Raw genomic sequence first — 17,229 nt, 5'->3', positions numbered from 1 at the left:
AAAGCCATATGCTGCCCTTCATGGGAGCTCAGAAAGATCCCCCTTGCTGTCACTTGTTGGGGTGAGGTTGTAAACTCATTGATGGTTGTAAATTGAGTGCAGCAAACTTGTTCTTATTAGCAGGAGCAGCAGGGTTGACTGGCTGTCATCTGTTGGCAGGATAACGTGGTTGAAGACTCCATGGTGGTTGACCCCAAGCACCACCGCCACTTTGTCATCCGGAGGGGGCAAGTTCTGCGTGAGATTGCAGATGAGTATGGTGGTGTCATGGTCAGCTTCCCGCGTTCTGGCACCCAGAGTGACAAAGTCACCCTCAAGGGAGCCAAGGACTGTGTGGAGGCAGCCAAGAAACGCATCCAGGAGATCATTGAGGACCTGGTATGTCACAGGAGAACTGTTTGCTTGCACTTTGTTGCTTCAGCAGTGCCCTCCTTGAACCTGCTGTACAGCCAAGCTTTATGTGAACAAGTTCCACAGTAGTTCTGGGATTTGAAGCTTTGCTGTCCAACATATAGGGTCTGCAGACTTTAGATCCTGGCCTGGGGAATGGCAACTGGCTCCAAAATGGTGATGCTGTATGAAGGAATTGCCTCCTCTGACTATCTTCTTGGGTTTTAGGGGTGGAAATAGGAGACCCTTTCTTGGTGTGCTTCTAGATATTAAAAGATTGGAACCTTCTTGTGCCTTTCCATGCCTGGCCTTGGGCAGTGGTTGCTCTCTGGGCTTTCCTGTGCTGTTAGTATTGGCTTTTGGAAACAGCCAGCTGTGAAATTTGTTCTTTTCCCTTCTTTCCTTCTTTGTCTTTTTTCTTTTTTCTAATGCTTCCTCCCCTTCAGGGTAATAGAGAGCTTGAGCTTTGGTCTCAGAAGCCTGTAGCATCATGGGTTGTGGAGGCAGCCTTCATTAAGGAATCCTCTGCTAACTTCTCTGAGAGAGGAAGAATTTTAGGAAGTTTTCAGTTCTTCCCCTGTCAGCAGCTGTTATCTTTTCTAACTCCTCTGTGTCCATTATGTATTTCACCATACACAAGCGTCCTGTTTTCTGGTGTGAAAGAAGCTGCATTGCAATAGAGCAACTCTGCTTTCTCACAGGAAGCTCAAGTGACAATCGAGTGCACCATCCCACAAAAGTTCCACCGCTCCATTATGGGCCCCAAAGGATCCCGGATCCAGCAGATCACCCGAGACTATGGTGTTCAGATCAAATTCCCTGATAGGGAGGAGAATCCAGGTACACCCATGGACGTTTGCATGGTGGTTGGGGTGACCGTGTAACTTAAGCTCCGTGTCAGTGGAGATGTTTTACTTAAAATCTATGGAGAACTGACCCCAGGTGTTCCCTGCAGTGTCCTTGGATCTGGGCTTAGCAGCCACCTTGCCCTCTTGGGTAAAACTGCAGACCTGAGTGTTGTGAATGTGTTCTCACTGCAGAGTGCAGGGAGTACAAGGACTTACCCTGGCAAAAAAGGCCCTACAGTCTTAACCAGGGTCTCTCTGGGCTCTGGTGCTGGCTGTGCTGAATTCAGGGGGTCTGTTGAATACTCTGGCCTAGCACCAGCCATCCTGTTGTAACATCCAGTGCTGTGCTGGTGAACTTCCCTGTTGGGGAAGAAACTCCCAGCTTTCCTTGTTGCCTCTGCTAATGTAGAAGTGCAGCCTCTGCTTCCGTAGTGCAACTTCAGGTCCCTTCTGTGCAGGCAAAGGCAGTATCAGTGCTTTGCAGAGAGGTGTGCAGCAGGCTGCTTCCGTGGATGTTCTTGTTCTGCTCCTTCCAGGCTAAGCCCTGGCAGGCTCCCTGTGCTAGGAGTGACCTCCTCCACAGCAGTCTGTAGTGTCTGACTTCTCGTGACAAAGCCCAGGCTGAGCCTGAGGATCTAGAGGGGGAGATAATGAGCAAGGAGGGGGCTCTGTGCATTTAACACCAGACTTTCCGTGTTTCCAGCCCCTGTTGCAGAACCAGCTGTGCAGGAGAATGGTGAGGACGGTGGGGAAGGCAAGGATGGGAAGGATGCAGATCCCAGCTCTCCAAAGAAGTGCGATATCATCATCATCTCTGGCCGCAGGGAGAAGTGTGAGGCAGCAAAGGAGGCGCTGCAGGTATGTGGCTTTCGAAGCCCCCTAGCCCTGTAATGTAGCGGTGCCCTGATGCACGCAGCTCACTGCAGGCTTTAGTGGTGGTAATAAAAAGCTACTCACCCAGTCAAGGTTGCAGTTGAGGTGGTCACTGATGTGAACTGTAGAGGTGGTCTGTACCACTCAGGGGAAGTCCTCTGCTCTGTGGTTTAGCCTGGCAGCTTGAATCGTAGTGCCTGACCTTGCAATTGCTAGAGCTTGTAGGCAGCCCTGAGTTCCTTGCCGTAAAAGCATGACATCCTTGTTTTATGAAGCACAGCTGGAAAGAGGAGTCTGACTGAGGCTGAATCATTCAAGCTTTAGCAGACCTTGCCATGCTCTTTTAGTGATGTTTTCCAAGTCTCTGCTAGATTGAAGCCAAGGATATGGAAACAGTCTCTTCCCAGAGCCAGGGTTTAAGATTGCTTGTTTGAAAAAAATGCTTTAACACCCAACAGGTCATCTTGGTGTTTGTAGTTGATCTCTCTTCCTGAAGAGTTTGTATCCTGACTACAAGGGAATGTACCTCAGTTCAGCAACACATTCTTTTGGGCGAGTCTATGGCAAGCTGAAAGACAGAAGTCTTTCAACCGGTAAACTGTGCTCCCTCCCCTGCAGGCTCTGGTTCCTGTCACCATTGAGGTGGAAGTTCCCTTTGATCTTCACCGTTACATCATTGGCCAGAAAGGAAGTGGGATCCGCAAAATGATGGATGAGTTTGAAGTAAGTTGTTGCCCTTCCTGCATCTCCTCTGTCCTGGAGAATCTGTAGGTGACAATGTTTGCAGTGGTGGCAATCAATTGCAACATACGTAGGAGTCTGTAATAAGAAAGCGAGACCAATGTGATTTAGTCTCTGGCTCAGGGCTTGATGGGTTTTGTGCTGAAGCTGAGTGATCAGTGCTGAGTGTCACATGGCTTGTTTGGTGCCCACAGGGATTCCTCACCAGTGTCAGTTGTTTTGCTCCTAGGCTGGGGAGGCAGCTCTGCTGTGCCTGCCCGTTTGGGAGAATTAACCCGAAGCCCCCAGGGACTCTTGTGGCTGATGTGGGCTGGCTGCAGACAGCGCTAGCGAACGTGTATTTGTTTCCTGGCCTCTCCAAGCCGGTGTAGGGACTGCGGGGGGCTGAAGCCCCACAGCAAAGCAATCTAATAATAGCTGAAGAAGCAGAGTTTTAGTCAAAAAACATATAGACACGGTCCCAGACAACTGGCTCGAGGTGGCCCTGCTTGAGCAGGAGTGTTGGACTGGGAGATCCCTACCAGCCTCAGCCATGGTGTGGTGCTGGCTGGCTGGGTGGGAGCTGCTCTTGGTGGCAGGGGAGATCAGATCATGACTGATGTCAACCTGCAGTGATAGGCATCACAAACGATACAAAATGAGCAGGGATACAAAACAGAAATTGCTGCTTGTTACTCAGGTGAACATCCAGGTCCCTGCTCCTGAGCTGCAGTCGGATATCATCACCATCACTGGGCTGGCTACCAACCTGGACCGTGCCAAGGCCGGGCTTCTGGAAAGAGTGAAGGAGCTGCAGGCTGAACAAGAGGATCGGGTAAGGCCTGTGCCTGTCCTTCTTCCAGCTAAACAAGACTTCAGCCTCTGGGTGTTAGTTTCAGAAGCTGTGCAGACTGCTGGAAACCCTTGCCTTTTAAGAGCACCCTTAGGTGCTCTGCGTGTGTGGACTGCTCCTAAGTGGGTACTCAGGTGTAAGTTGTTTAACATAAACTGACAGGAGAGTTTGGGATTCTGCTTTAGGTAACTGGACTGTCCAGGGCTCTATCACACCTTCCTGTATCCGAGACACTGCAAGGTGGGAACCTCACTGTGCTGGGAGTCTCTCTGTACCTATTCTCACTGAATCCTTATCACAGCTCTGAATAAATAGATGAGGGATGAGTTGGATGGTTGTTTGCTACTTGTAGTTCCTGCTGAACTTGGTAAAAGCACAAGGCCACAGCAGATGGATGTCTTGGGTGCTCTTCTGTAGCCATGTACACTCCAGCATGTCCCTGTAGAATTGGTTCCGTGCATCTCAGAGGCCAGAAGGAAACACTGGGACTTAGATGGACATCACTGGACTAGCCATGGCGTGTTCCCTGCTGTTGTATCTCATTCTGCTTCTCCTGTTCCAGGCCTTGCGAAGCTTCAAGCTGACAGTCACTGTGGATCCCAAGTATCATCCTAAAATCATTGGGCGGAAGGGAGCAGTGATCACCCAGATACGTACAGAGCATGAGGTCAACATCCAGTTTCCTGACAAGGATGATGAAAGCCAGGTGAGAGGTCAGAGGGGCTGCAAGGAGGGCTGCTGGTTGTCTCTGGGCATAGGAAGCACAGCATCTTCTCTAGGGCTCTGAACTCCCTGCGCTGCCTTTGGATAAGGTGGAGGGTAAAAGGGATTAGCAGGGAGAAGGCTTGCTCAGCTGCTATGAGCCTGGTTTCTCACACATTTCCCTGTGCCTCAGGCCCAAGACCAGATCACTATCACTGGCTATGAGAAGAACGCTGAGGCTGCCCGGGATGCCATCATGAAGATTGTTGGTGAGCTGGAGCAGATGGTCTCTGAGGATGTGACTCTGGACCATCGTGTTCATGCACGCATCATTGGTGCACGTGGTAAAGCCATCCGCAAAATCATGGATGAGTTTAAGGTGAGCAGTAGAGTGATGCAGCACAGGTTAGGCTGGGTCTGGGTGACCAGTGGTGCCACTTGCTCCTGTGCTAAAAGCTTGGTAGCAGCTTGGTGCTAGGGGCTGAACTCAGGAGCGTGAGGCTCACATCTTATGGTCTTTGTTCTTGTGCCTGTTGAGCACCATCAGCTGGAACAGGCACAAAAGAAAAGCTGGTGCTGTCCTGGGCAGCTGAGCTATCTGGACACTACACCCACACACCAGCTGAAGTGTCCCCACACGACCTCAGCTGTGAGTCACTTCTTCTGGAAGCCAGGCAGGGGAGGCTGAGCTCTCCCTGTCTTGCTGGAACATAGCCAGAAGAGGAACCTGGAAACGCTTCCTTGGTGCTCTGGGTTAGCCCTGCAAATGGCACTGAGCTCTGGACCTCTGTGCAGCGCTCCCAGTGGGTTTCTTGCAGTGTCCCTTATGGTCATCCAAGTGAGGGGGTGGTTATGGCAGCTATTGCAATAATGGAAATGGACAGCCAGGCCTGTGGCTGGGGGGTTGTGAGAAGAGACTGTGCCCAGACCCCCTCAGCTTGAGCTTAACTCAAGGAAGTCCTCTGTATTTCTTTGTCTCTAGGCCACTGTTGATTCCCTCGATTTTGGGAATCTTGACACATTCTCAGGGCTCCGGATTTGGCAAGATCAGCTGACTCTGGGAAGGGCAGGGACCTTTGTCCCTGACTGTGTGTGGCAGTAGCAGCATGCTTTATTACAGGGGCAGTAGTGAAGGTGAATCCAGAGTGATGAGGCTTTGGAGACTTGCATCTTCCCTGTGAGGGGGGTGAGGCCCTGGCACAGGTTGCCCAGAGCAGCTGTGGCTGCCCCCTCCCTGGCAGGGTTCAAGGCCAGGTTGGACGGGGCTTTGGGCAACCTGGGCTAGTGGAAGGTGTCCCTGCCCGGGGCAGGGAGGGTTGGGACTGGATGGGCTTTAAGGTCCCTTCCAGCCCAAACCATTCTATGGTTCTGTGATGCTGGCTGGGCTCAGTTGTTGAAACAAGCTGTTTGGTTCTGAAATAAGCAGCCTTTGGTTTTGTCTTGTGTGGCTTCCCTGCACCCATCTGGAAGGCAAACTGCGAGAGAGCTCAGTGTATGGGGTACACTAAGCCACCGTAAAGTGATTGTCAGCCAGGATTACTCTGTCTCTGGAGGAGACAGAAAGCTTATTGTATTTCGTGTTAATCGCTTGATGGTGAAAATGCCTGCGGCAGCATGAGGACACTGTCTGGAAGTGCAGCCCTGCTCTGCATCTGCTGCAGGTGCTGCACAGAAGGCAGCAGGCCTCTGAGCAGTGAGAACAGCAGGGACTGCTGGAAGATGGGTTGTTACTGCAAAGCCTGTTCCCAGGGGAACCGGACAGGCTTCAGGGCCAGGTATATTCTAGTGCACACCCCAGTGTCTGAACTATGTTGATTCTAAACAGACTTGCAGCAGTGAACAGATCAGGGCTTTTCTGTGAATCTAACCTAACAACAATTGATGGGGAGTCTGTGGATTTTCAGATGTGCATACGTAAGCCCCATCCTGTGTTGCAGGTGGATATTCGCTTTCCCCAGAGTGGAGCTCCTGACCCCAACTGTGTGACTGTGACAGGACTCCCAGAGAATGTGGAAGAAGCTATCGATCACATCCTGAACTTGGAAGAGGAATATGTAAGTGTTCAGCAAATCTGTGCAGGGGCTTAGCAAGGATTTCCTCTGCTGCAGAGCTGGATGTCTGAAGTATCTCCATGTGGTGTTTTCTACCACTGCATTGGAGAACTTGAGCCCTGTGCCGGCAGCAGTCGGCCCTCGTCTGCATCTGCCCCTCGGGCCAGGTGGGCGCAGAGCCCAGGCTGTGATCTGCAAGGCAGCGCAAGGGCCGGTCCCCCTGCCCGGGGCACGGCAGTGAATGAGAACGCTGGACCACCATCGGGATGTACGTGCTTGCCTTGCTGCGGCTTGCATCGGTTAGGGATCGGTGGCCCTCAGACTAGTGCAGAAACACTGTATTTCGTCGTGGTAGAACAGGCTGGTGACCTTGGACGGGTTGGGGGGAGGTGTGTTAACACCAGTTTGAGGAACTGTCAAGATCCCCCCCCAACTGGGCCATGTCACTGCAGCTTGCGGATGTGGTGGACAACGAGGCGATGCAGGTGTATATGAAGCCCTCTTCACATGAAGAGTCCAAGGCCCCATCCAAGGGCTTTGTGGTGAGAGATGCCCCCTGGGCCACTGTCAACAATGAAAAGGTGAGTGCTGCTTCTGCTACGGGCCTGGGGACATGGGGTGTGTGGCACCCTCTGCCAAGGACTTCCCCTGAGGTCCAGCCCTCCTGTCAGGGCTGGGGAAACAGAGCATGGGGAAACAGAGCATTCTCCTCCCTTAGTAGCAGAGAAAGCAGTGAAGGACCCTTGTGCTCCTTGTGGCCTGTGCAAGCTGAGAGTAGGCCTGGACTCTGCCTCTCCAGCTTCTAAAGCACTGTGCTCTCTTCCTTCCAACCATCGTGCCCACACTGACTGCCCTGCTGTGGAGCTGTTGGGGAATGGAGGACCCTTACCAGAAAGTGTCCTGCCAGGAATGGGGCCCTGGACCTTCTGGCTCTTCAGCTGCAGCAGCACAGAACTGTCTGGGAGCAGTGAGCTGGGACGTGGGGCAGCTCTGTCCTCAGCTGCCCCGGCACAGCTACAGGCCTGGCCTGACCCCGCTGCAGTGGCCGAGTTACTGAGGTTGGACCCTCGGAGCCCTTGATCCAGCTGCCATTCGCGCCTATCTGCGTCCTCCTAAATGTCATCTCTAGATGGCTTGACCATCCACCCTGGGCAGTCCTAAGCACATAGTGATCTTTTCCAGCCCTCGCCCATTGTCTCTGCTCATGAGACCTCAAAAATGCTCAGGGACGCACTGTGCAGGTTCACAGCAGGGCAGGAGCTTAACTTGTTCCCTTTTTGTTTGCTCTAGGCCCCTGATATGAGCAGTTCTGAAGACTTCCCCAGCTTTGGGGCTCAAGTGGCCCCCAAGACTCTTCCCTGGGGACCCAAACGATAATGACCTGGAAGCAGAAACTCCTCCAGCCTGCTGACCTGACACTAACCTGCCACAAATACTTCCTGTCTGAAATCTGACCCAGCGGCTGGAGCACAAGTCAATTGCCCCAAGAGGTCTCCTAATGGTGTCTGGAGTGCTAGACCCTATCCTGCTCCCCTCAGCTATCACCGTGGCTAGGACCCACCCTCATCTCTTGATGGATATTCTTTCCTCCTTTGAAACAAGACTCAGATTCAAACACTAAGTGTGTGTGTTTTTTGTTAGAAACTTCATAATTGACTCAAAGTGGCTAAGATTTGCAGCTTCCCAAGCGCTAGCAGAGTAATCTGCTCTCTTGAGCATGTCTTACTAGGCATTCTCGCCTTCATTAGGAGACCTCCTTTACTGTGGCTAGGAATCTACTTCCTGTCTCATGACCTCAGGAAATAAATTTCCTTGACTTTCTAAAGCCAAAACGTTTGCCCTCTTTCCTTTGTGTTTATCCCAGGCCTTACCTTACCTTTGTAGAGTGCAATCAACTTTTTTTCCTTTTAACTGCCAAAAATTCATTTAATGCTGATAGCTGACTGTGGGGAGAGCTTAAAATAATCTAAAAGGTCAGAAACTTGCTTGTTAAAGGAACAAAACCTTCAGTAGGCTGTGGAGGCAGCAGAGATGGAAGGGACCAGAACAATGTATGGCTACCGTGGTCAGGTAACACCTCTGAGAGCAGCGTCCCTGCGCCACACCGTGCACAGCCCCAAGTCTTCCAGGGTGTGAGGACAGACCCTGCTCCTAGTTCCCTTGTTCCCCCTTCCCCACACCACAGCGCGGGCAGGCAGGGCCAGCCAGCACCACCGCAGGGGACACGTTGGGGTCGGCCAAGGTTGCTGCGGTGGCACGGCCCAGGAGGAGCTGGTGGGAAGCACAGCCTTGAGAAGCTGTAGTCCTCTGCTAACACTGCAGCATCTAGGCATGAGCGGTAGGGACACCTGTTACTGTTGCCTTCTTTCTACCTCAAAAGTCAGTACGATGGTGGCCTCTTGGTGTCAGGGGGTAAGCAGCTGTTCCAGCTCTTGCCCTGGCACCCAGAGCAGAAGTGTGGAGGAGAAGCGAGAGGAGTCTTTTGTCTCCGAGTGGCTGTGGGAGCTCCTCCAGAGGGAAGCTGAGCATGGTGGTGACGAGGCAGGCTGTGAATCAGAGAGCGCCGTAGGGCTGCTTGCTGAGCTCGAACAGGGCTCGGCCTCAAGGCCGTAGGTGCAGCCTTGCCCCAGCCCTTGGCTGCGGAGGTTGTGAGCTAGGCTTCTGCTCTGACAGTGTTGGGGGGCTGATGGCGTGGGGTGCTGAGCCCTCCCCGAGGCCTCCATCGTATGGGCAGTAGAGGGTGATCCATGCTCTGTACTCCAGGCCGCTGGCGCCTAGGCCCTGCCACAGCTTGCTCGAAGGGAGCTGTGTCTAAGCTCCTCCAGCCAGTAAGAGGAAAACCACGTCTTTGTGGAGGGAGGCAGGGAGTGTGGGGTTCCTGTGTTCCCTCCCCCTGCCTCAGTCCTACAGAGGTTGTAGTCTGAGCCATTCCTCTATCCCAGCTGCTTCAGCTCTTGGACAAGCAGGAGTCCCTAGCCTCTCTTCTCTAGTGCTGCTCGTGGAGCAAAGGCCCAAAGCTCTGGCAAGCTGAGCCCGGCGTTCTTGCCTTTCCCTCTGTCCGGCATGCCTGACATGCCCACGCTTCTCCTTCCAGTGCCAGCTCTTCTTGGAAGAGGCTGCTATGCAGAAGTTGAACCAAAACCTCACAGTGCTCTCCTTAAGTTTGAGAAACGGCTGGAGCTGGCCACGGCCCGTTGCTGGGCACCTGTCTGCCCCTGAAGGACAGGGTGGCCTTGCCTCCAGAACAGGAGACAGGGTGGGTTAGACAGAACTAGGGTGACACCCTCCCATCTGTGTCTGTCAGAAAATGGTTATTACCCCTGTAGCTTAGGTCTGTCCTACGTCACCAAGCCTATCGCCCCCCTCTTCCTCTTTATGCCCCATCGTGCTCTCACCAGTTGCACAGCTAGGCTTGAGTTCCATTCGGGGCACCACCATCTGGGCTTGTGCCCCATAGCCCCACCCTCCACTCTAAAGAAGGTCATGAAGTGATTGTACCTAGTACTGTCCCCCTCCACCCTCCTTCCGCAGCAGACTGTGGCATGTGTCCATTTCCTCTCTTTGACGTCTTCCATATTGTACGTTTCCATAGCAATGATCCCTTGGCCTTAACTTTGGAATTTGGAGACTATATGCAAACATGTAAAAAGGCTCATGAGTATGGATGACACTGGAATTTTATAAATTCTAAAATAAAACCTGAAACAGCTTGGAGTGTCACGGATATTATTTCTACCGGTGGGTTGAGGTCCAAGGCTGTCCCCGCTTGGCGGGCTTTGGCCTGGTTTGAGGAATTCCAGATGCACACATGAGCCTGCGCTGCTGCAAGGCCCTGCCTGAGGCGGGACTCACCCAGCAAGAGACTGGGGAGGCAGCGGCCTGCTGGCAGCCGGGAGGTGCTGCTGGGGCCGCTGTGGGTGGAGGGCAGGAGAGGGAGACACCAGCCCACTCCCTCCTCCCTGTCTTCTCCAGAAGCGGGGCCTCTCGCCTCATTCTGTGGCTGGCACCGCTGCACTGCGCCCACCCGCTGGGCCCAGCGTGGCCAGGGGGCTGCGTGCTGCGGTCAGGGCCTGGCCAGCTCACCCGCCCTTGCCGTAACTCTCCCCCTCCCGACAGCACCTCGGCCCTTCCCCTGTGCCTGCTGCTGCCGTCCCAGGAGCCAGCCGTGCTGTGGCTGCCCTGACCAGCCGCGCAGCTGTGGTGGGCGGGCGCTGCCCTGGGGTAGCTCAGTGCAGCCCAGGGATGTGACATGGCCAACGCCTCCAATTCACTCTGCCAGGGCGCTTACGCAGCACTGGTTACCTTGCGGTAACACCGACAGGCTTGGACGAGCACCCAGGGCCGGCTGCGTCCTTCCCTGCTGTCCCCAAATGCCCGTGTGCCAGCCAGGCAGGAAGGCTGTGCTTGCTGCCCTGTGGCTCCGGGCTGGCTTCAGAAGGAGCTGGCCAGCAGCCCTTCAGTCCCGGCACCGTGCCATGGGCCTCGGGGCATGCCACGTGCCCAGCTGCTGGCAAACTGCTCGGTTTTTCAGTCCCTGCCTGCAGCCAGATCCATGACACTGGCCTTGCTTCTTGTCACAGAATCCCAGAATCATCTGGGTTGGAAAAGCCCTTGAAGCTCCTCCAGCCCAACCAGGACCCTCACCCTGACCGTTCCCAACTCCCCCAGATCCCTCAGCGCTGGCTCAGCCCGACTCTCCAACCCCTCCAGGGATGGGGACTGCCCCCCTGCCCTGGGCAGCCCATTCCAACGCCCAACAGCCCCTTCTGCACAGAAATACTGCCTCAGAGCCAGCCTGACCCTGCCCTGGGCAGCTTGAGGCCATTCCCTCGGGGCCTGGCGCTGGGGCCTTGGCTCCAGAGACTCATCCCCCCTCTCTGCCCCCTCCTGGCAGGGAGTTGCAGAGGGCCAGGAGGTCTCCCCTCAGCCTCCTCTTCTCCAGACTGAACCCCCCCAGTTCCCCCAGCCGCTCCCCAGCAGACCTGTGCTCCAGACCCTGCCCCAGCTCCGTTGCCCTTCTCTGGCCACGCTCGAGTCATTCAATGGCCTTTTTGGGGTGAGGGGCCCAAAACTGAACCCACCCATCCAGGGGCGGCCTCACCAGGGCCGAGCCCAGGGGTAAGATCCCTTCCCTGTCCCTGCTGGCCACGTTATTGCTGACACAAGCCAGGATGCCATTGGCCTTCTTGGCCACCTGGGCACACTGCTGGCTCCTGTTCAGCCGGCTGTCAATCAACACCCCCAGGTCCCTCTCTGACTGACATCCAATCCCATCTCTCCAAAAGGACCCAAAGCACAGTCAAAGGGAGCCAGTATTTGCACTAGTAGGAGCTGCTGCAACTCCTCACAGAGCTGCCTTCTTGCTTGCCTGTGCCTCTGCACAAGTTTAAGGCAAAGAACACTTTAAAGGAGGAGGCAGAAGAGTTGCCACAGCCTGCCTTGTTCTCAGCCAGGGCCTCCTTGGCCAGGTACTGTTCATGCTTCACCTTGACCTCCACAGGCTCAGGAATGTTGGGTACCAGCCACACGTCCAATGAAGAAAACCAAGTGCTGGAAGTGAGCGGGGATGCCCAGCTTGGCCACAGCGACAGGTCCTCGCCCCCCGCCTGCACCGTGCCCTGGGCCACCCCGCAAGGCTTGGCAGCTGGTACCTCAAACACAAGGGGGAAGCCCAAACATGTGGTCAGCAGTAAGTCAGGGTCAAGTTGCCATCCCAGCTGCTAAAGGCTCTGTATGTGTGGGAGCAAAGCCCAGCTGTGACTGTCACCATCGCACATTGCTGCCAGCTTGCTCTGATCACAGCTCTGCCCCGGTGAGCAGCAAAACCAGCCCTGGGCCAGCCCCAGCCGGCACCCAGGCACTTTCTCCACTGCAAAAGCATCTCCCTCCATGACAGGAGCTTTTGCTCCAGCCCCGGGTCAGGCCAGGCAAGCGACCCCCCCGCATTACCCCACACAGGGGCACATCCAGCACATGCTCGGCCCTGGGATGAGCGAGGGCCCCAGGCACCGAGGGAAGGGAGTGGACACCCAGGACCTGCCTAAAGGCTGCTGTGCTAAACAAAGCGTTTGCTGTGGCAGCTGCAGAGCAAAGCAAATGCAAAGCTAAGGAAACGAGGAGAGAGGCCAGACGAGTCAGGAGGGGGGCTCCCACCTGCACGTGGTGTTGCTCTGCAGGACAGAGTCCCACAGTACATATGCCAAGGTGAAGTTCATGCAGCCACACAAGCTGCTGTTGTGGATGTATTTGTAGCACACATGGGGTGGGAAATGGGAGGTGAAAGCGATGAGGAAGGCCTGGGAGCAGGGAAATGTGCTGCAGCAGGTGCTGCAGCCAGGGGATGCCTCAGCCCCACCAGTGGGACCCCCTCTGCGCCCTGTGCTCTGAGGTGCCTTCCCTCTGCCATGCCTTGCCCTCAGCCTGACAAAGCAGACACAAGCGGTGCTCGGCCTTAGACTGCAGCTTCCTGCTGACAGAGCTGAGTCCTGCTCTCACCCCTCAGTTAAACCCACGCAGGGTCACACCAAGCCCGGGTGGGTGGTGGATTCCCACCACCTGCGGCTGGAGCTGCACCTCCAAAGCTGCAAAGATGGGCCCACCCCGGGCACCACACTTCCCCTCGTCGTGCAGCACCTTGCAAGCAGCCGAAGGAGTTTTTCCCCCCACTCTGCTTGCAGCCCTCTCGCTGATGATGGCCAGGCAAGCGATGGCCTCCAGGATGGAGAACCAGGTGCCAAGGCCCTGTGCCCACACAGCCACAGGCTGCCGGTACTCGGCGATGAAGCTGTGGTCATCCAGGTGGGTCTCTACCCAGTCACTGAGCAGGGCAGAGGGGTGCCAGGGGACAGGCTGCCATGAAGATGGTGAGGAAGTCAAACCACAGGACTGGGAGGAAGAGCAGGGAGGGACAGGATGAGCGATGGTGAGTGCCAGGTGCTCAGTGTCCCCGAGCCATGGGGCAGGCAGGAGCTAAGGTGGCAGGGGCCACCTGAGAACCTTTGCCACGGAGGGAGGTGTGGAAAGATGGGTGGGAGAGGAAGCACTGGGGCAGCAGGGGCCAATGTGGGGAGGCAGACTGGGCTGGCATAGGCTAACGTTGGGCTGGAGGTCACCCTGGCCTCAAGCTGCCCTCCAGGACCTCGCCATGAACATGCTGCAGCTTTTGGAGAGCTGCCAGTAGGGACGGGTCTTGCAGAGGAGACACATCCAGTCCTGCTCTTCGCTCACACAGATCTGCTGCCTATGGGCAAGGAAGGAGCATCCAGCAGCCTGTCAGGGCTCGGCCTTGCCCACCGCTCCCCACTGGACCCTTCTCCAGCAGTTTTTCACTGAGTGCTGTGGCTGAGCCCTGGGCCAGCCAGCGTCAGAACATTGGGGTTCAGGCACCCCCTGCCCTCCTCCCCACCATCCTAGGTGTGGAGGGTGCCAGACCCCGGGGAAGGGGCAGGCAGTGAGGTTGGAGCGCTTAGAGAGGTGCATCACTGAACATCAGGAAAATGCCCAGCGATGACCAGCACCACCCCCACCACTGTGGCAGGCGAGAGCCATCCCGTGTAGATGGCTGGGGAGCATGAGTCCTGCAGGCGGCCACTGTGGCCACCGAGCCAAGAGCAGCTCCCTTCACACAACACCACCTAACCCTCCCCTCTACCACCTCGGCCAAAGACACGGTGGGGAAAAATTCCCCCTCCCCTTGTGTGTTTTCTCCATAGTTGGCTCCGTCATGGTGAGGAAGGATTTTCCACTACCCTCCCCACGGGGCAACCCAGCTCAAAGGCATGGCCACCAGCATGTGTGACCTCGTGATGAGAAAGCCAGGGACACCCTTGCCAACCCTGACCAGGCCCAGTCCCTGCCCAAGCACGCCGTGCCCAAAACACATGGCAGAAAATGAGCTCCCCCAGCTCTCAGTTTTGGAACTGGAAACACCTCAAGAAGCCAAGGTAGGAGATGGGAAACTCATGCAATGTCTGACACTGGCTCAGACACATGGGAGTTGAATAACGAGCCAGAAAAACACCTTCTGCAGAGGTGGGGGGGCCAGAATGGTGTCACAGCAGCACGAACAGCAACCAGGCAGGGAGGACATCACACATGCAGCGAAAGGAAACAGTTCTCTTCCAGTGCATCCTCCACCTAAAAAAGGAGCCTGGGAATCTCCATGTGCCCTTCATTAATATATTCTGTTATCATGAAGACTGTTACTGATCAGTGGCAAAGATGCTGGTTCAGTTTTGTGCTCCTTTGAGTCAGATGTTTGTGTTTCAGTTGACTTTCTGGCTGCACTCCAGAGATGCTGGAAAAAAGCCACCAGCAGCACCGCCAACAGTGGGGACTGCACGTCAGCCAGGGAAACCAGCTCCCTCGGTGACAGAGTGGAGTAAATGTGTCCCCATTTCTCCAGATCTGCATGGGAGGGCTGGCCCGGTTCATTGCCACCATCACATGACATGCCCATAAGCCACGGTCTTTTACATTGTGGCTCCGAGTTTGTTGCTAAACAACGAGGAAATGGAGTTGGCCTTTCTAATGACGTCATGCTGCTCCTCAGAGATGCTGTGGCTCTTTATCGCTACTTTCAAGACAGGTGGTGTACAGGAGGAAATGCCAGACAGCCCGAGTTTCTCAAATCCCCATGTTCTTCTGGCCAAAAGCAAGGTGAGCAAAGCACCCCTTTGCAGAAGACATTGAGAACGTCCACCAGCAGAGCTCTTCTGGTACAAGAGCTTCTTCTGGGCATCGGTGGGAGAGGAGGAAGACATCTGCTAACTTCAGCTAAAAGCATTAGAAACCCTCAAAGCAAGGAAGTCATTGGAATAAGCTGGGCCTCTTGCACCTACGGGAGGGGCTGGTTAGTGTTAGGATAAAAATGTGCTCGGATTGTGAAGAGATATAAAGGTGCCATGAAGAGCCCAAGCTTCTGAATGTTGCACCACCCAAAATGTCCTCAGCTGGGCTCCTAGAAAAGGCCAAGTCATTCCTGGGAAGGTGGCCCTGTGAAAAACCACCAGGCACCTGACGACCAGTAAGAGTCCCGCAATACGCATCTGGGATCGCAGCAAACATGAATAGTCACACTGGGAGGATGTGCTGAGGGCCTGGAAAACCAGGAGTGTGCTCAGGAATTGGGGCAGAGACCTGCTGAGCTGAGGTGCAGGTGCCAACCTCCACCCAGTTCCCTTCCAGCATCTCAGTCCCCCTGGTCACCTTCAACCAACCCTGTCGAAACTTCCACACTTCTTGGCAAATTCTAGATTCATTTACACCCCTTGCAACTCCTATCAGGTCAAAGGGGTTGCTAGTCAGCACTGAATTGTGCTCAAAGACCTGGTCAGACCCTCCAGGAGGGCTGGAGTGATGCAAGCCTGAGGGAACACAGGTATGTCCTGAAAAGCTCCAAGCTCCAAAAGCTTCCACAGGGCCACACTGTTCTACTGCATACTACTGACCTCCTGCTGAAGAAGAAGGGATTCACCCCACTCTCCCAAAGACTCAAATCCACGTTCCATTAGAATGAATCAAAGTACCACCACCAGCAAACTTTTGAACACCCCTCCCATTTTTTTCTTGTTCTAGTTCTCTGTTGTTTGAGAGGGCAGCAGAGGAACACAGTGCTGATGGGTGGTGGCCCAGCACAACCTTTGAGGCTGATGTGCAGTGACCAGCACATCTCCTGCTGACACAGACACCCCATCGCTATTGGCTCTGGTGCAACCCCTAGCAGAGGGATCTGCTTCCTTAAAAAGCAGCCAGAATTTGAATTTTTTTTTTTGCCAGAGAATTGGCAAACCTATACATCCCTTGAACAGCTTTCATATTTAAAATACACGTTCCATTGCTCTGTTCCTCTGTGAGCGCCGTGGGCCACGTTGGCAATGTCTCCCAGATACCTCACAGGTTCACCCATCTGGCTGGCACATGTGGAAATCTCCCCCGTGCCTGCTGCAAATCCTGCACTAACCTGGCCTGGGCAGCGGCTGTTCCCCCGGACCGAGGGCACGGCTGTTAGACAAACACAGGGCGGACGGCAAGTGCTTCCAGGGGGGTTTCCGGGCACTGGAAGTAAGAAGTTCAATTGCCCAGATCAAACACGGGTGCAGAGGGATGGCAATGCCACATCATCATATTTAGTGGAAGCAGGACATGATCATATTGCTTCCTGAGTGCAAACACCATCCATAATAAAGTGCCACCAAACCCTTAACTTGCTGACCAGAAGCCTTAATATATTTGATATATTAATATCAGCTGCATTAATTTAGTATTAATAACAAGCAAATGACAATGCTAAGACAATGCCAAACACATTGGCCACAGGACAGTCTTAACTAATTCCTAAATACCGCAAGAGGCTGCATTTGCAAAAGTGCTTAAGGACTCCTATCACAAATAAAGACTGCTCCAGTGGGCACTGACAGTTGAAGATGACAGCTGTCACTCAGCAGAGATCAAATACCTAACAACAGGCAGTGGTACAGCAGTCAAACAAGTGGCAGCTTTCACTACATGGTGGTATCTCGCTGTCTCCTCCCACATCAGTACAAAGCCCTTTTGAGCTCCTTACAGAGGGCTCTGACTTGCTCCTCTCCAGACTGGGCTGCCCAGGGCAGGGGGGGAGTCCCCATCCCTGGAGGGGTTGGAGAGTCGGGCTGAGCCAGCGCTGAGGGATCTGGGGCAGTTGGGAACGGTCAGGGTGAGGGTCATGGTTGGGCTGGAGGAGCTACAAGGGCTTTTCCAACTGAGACAATTCTGTGATTTTGTGATTCTGTAACTGCATTAGATTGACGCTGCC

At 54.5% G+C, this 17,229-nt stretch overlaps 1 protein-coding gene across 5 annotated transcripts in view; it reads left to right on the top strand.

Annotated features, from left to right (window-relative positions):
- Positions 1-10,146, top strand: part of HDLBP (high density lipoprotein binding protein) — a 40,747-nt gene extending 30,601 nt beyond the window's left edge. For all 5 annotated transcript variants that reach the window (XM_074912756.1, XM_074912757.1, XM_074912759.1 and 2 more), the window contains 10 exons: positions 160-378; positions 1,092-1,230; positions 1,942-2,096; positions 2,730-2,834; positions 3,532-3,666; positions 4,247-4,390; positions 4,580-4,765; positions 6,324-6,440; positions 6,890-7,018; positions 7,728-10,146. In XM_074912756.1, the coding sequence (XP_074768857.1) occupies positions 160-378; positions 1,092-1,230; positions 1,942-2,096; positions 2,730-2,834; positions 3,532-3,666; positions 4,247-4,390; positions 4,580-4,765; positions 6,324-6,440; positions 6,890-7,018; positions 7,728-7,814 (1,416 nt within the window). In that variant the 3' untranslated portion in view covers positions 7,815-10,146. The remainder of the gene's footprint in view (positions 1-159; positions 379-1,091; positions 1,231-1,941; positions 2,097-2,729; positions 2,835-3,531; positions 3,667-4,246; positions 4,391-4,579; positions 4,766-6,323; positions 6,441-6,889; positions 7,019-7,727) is intronic.
- Positions 10,147-17,229: the final 7,083 nt, after the last annotated feature.

Source organism: Athene noctua, chromosome 8 (genome assembly GCF_965140245.1).
Source record: "Athene noctua chromosome 8, bAthNoc1.hap1.1, whole genome shotgun sequence".
Classification (NCBI taxonomy): domain Eukaryota; kingdom Metazoa; phylum Chordata; class Aves; order Strigiformes; family Strigidae; genus Athene; species Athene noctua.
This window is presented reverse-complemented; position numbering and strand designations above follow the sequence as displayed.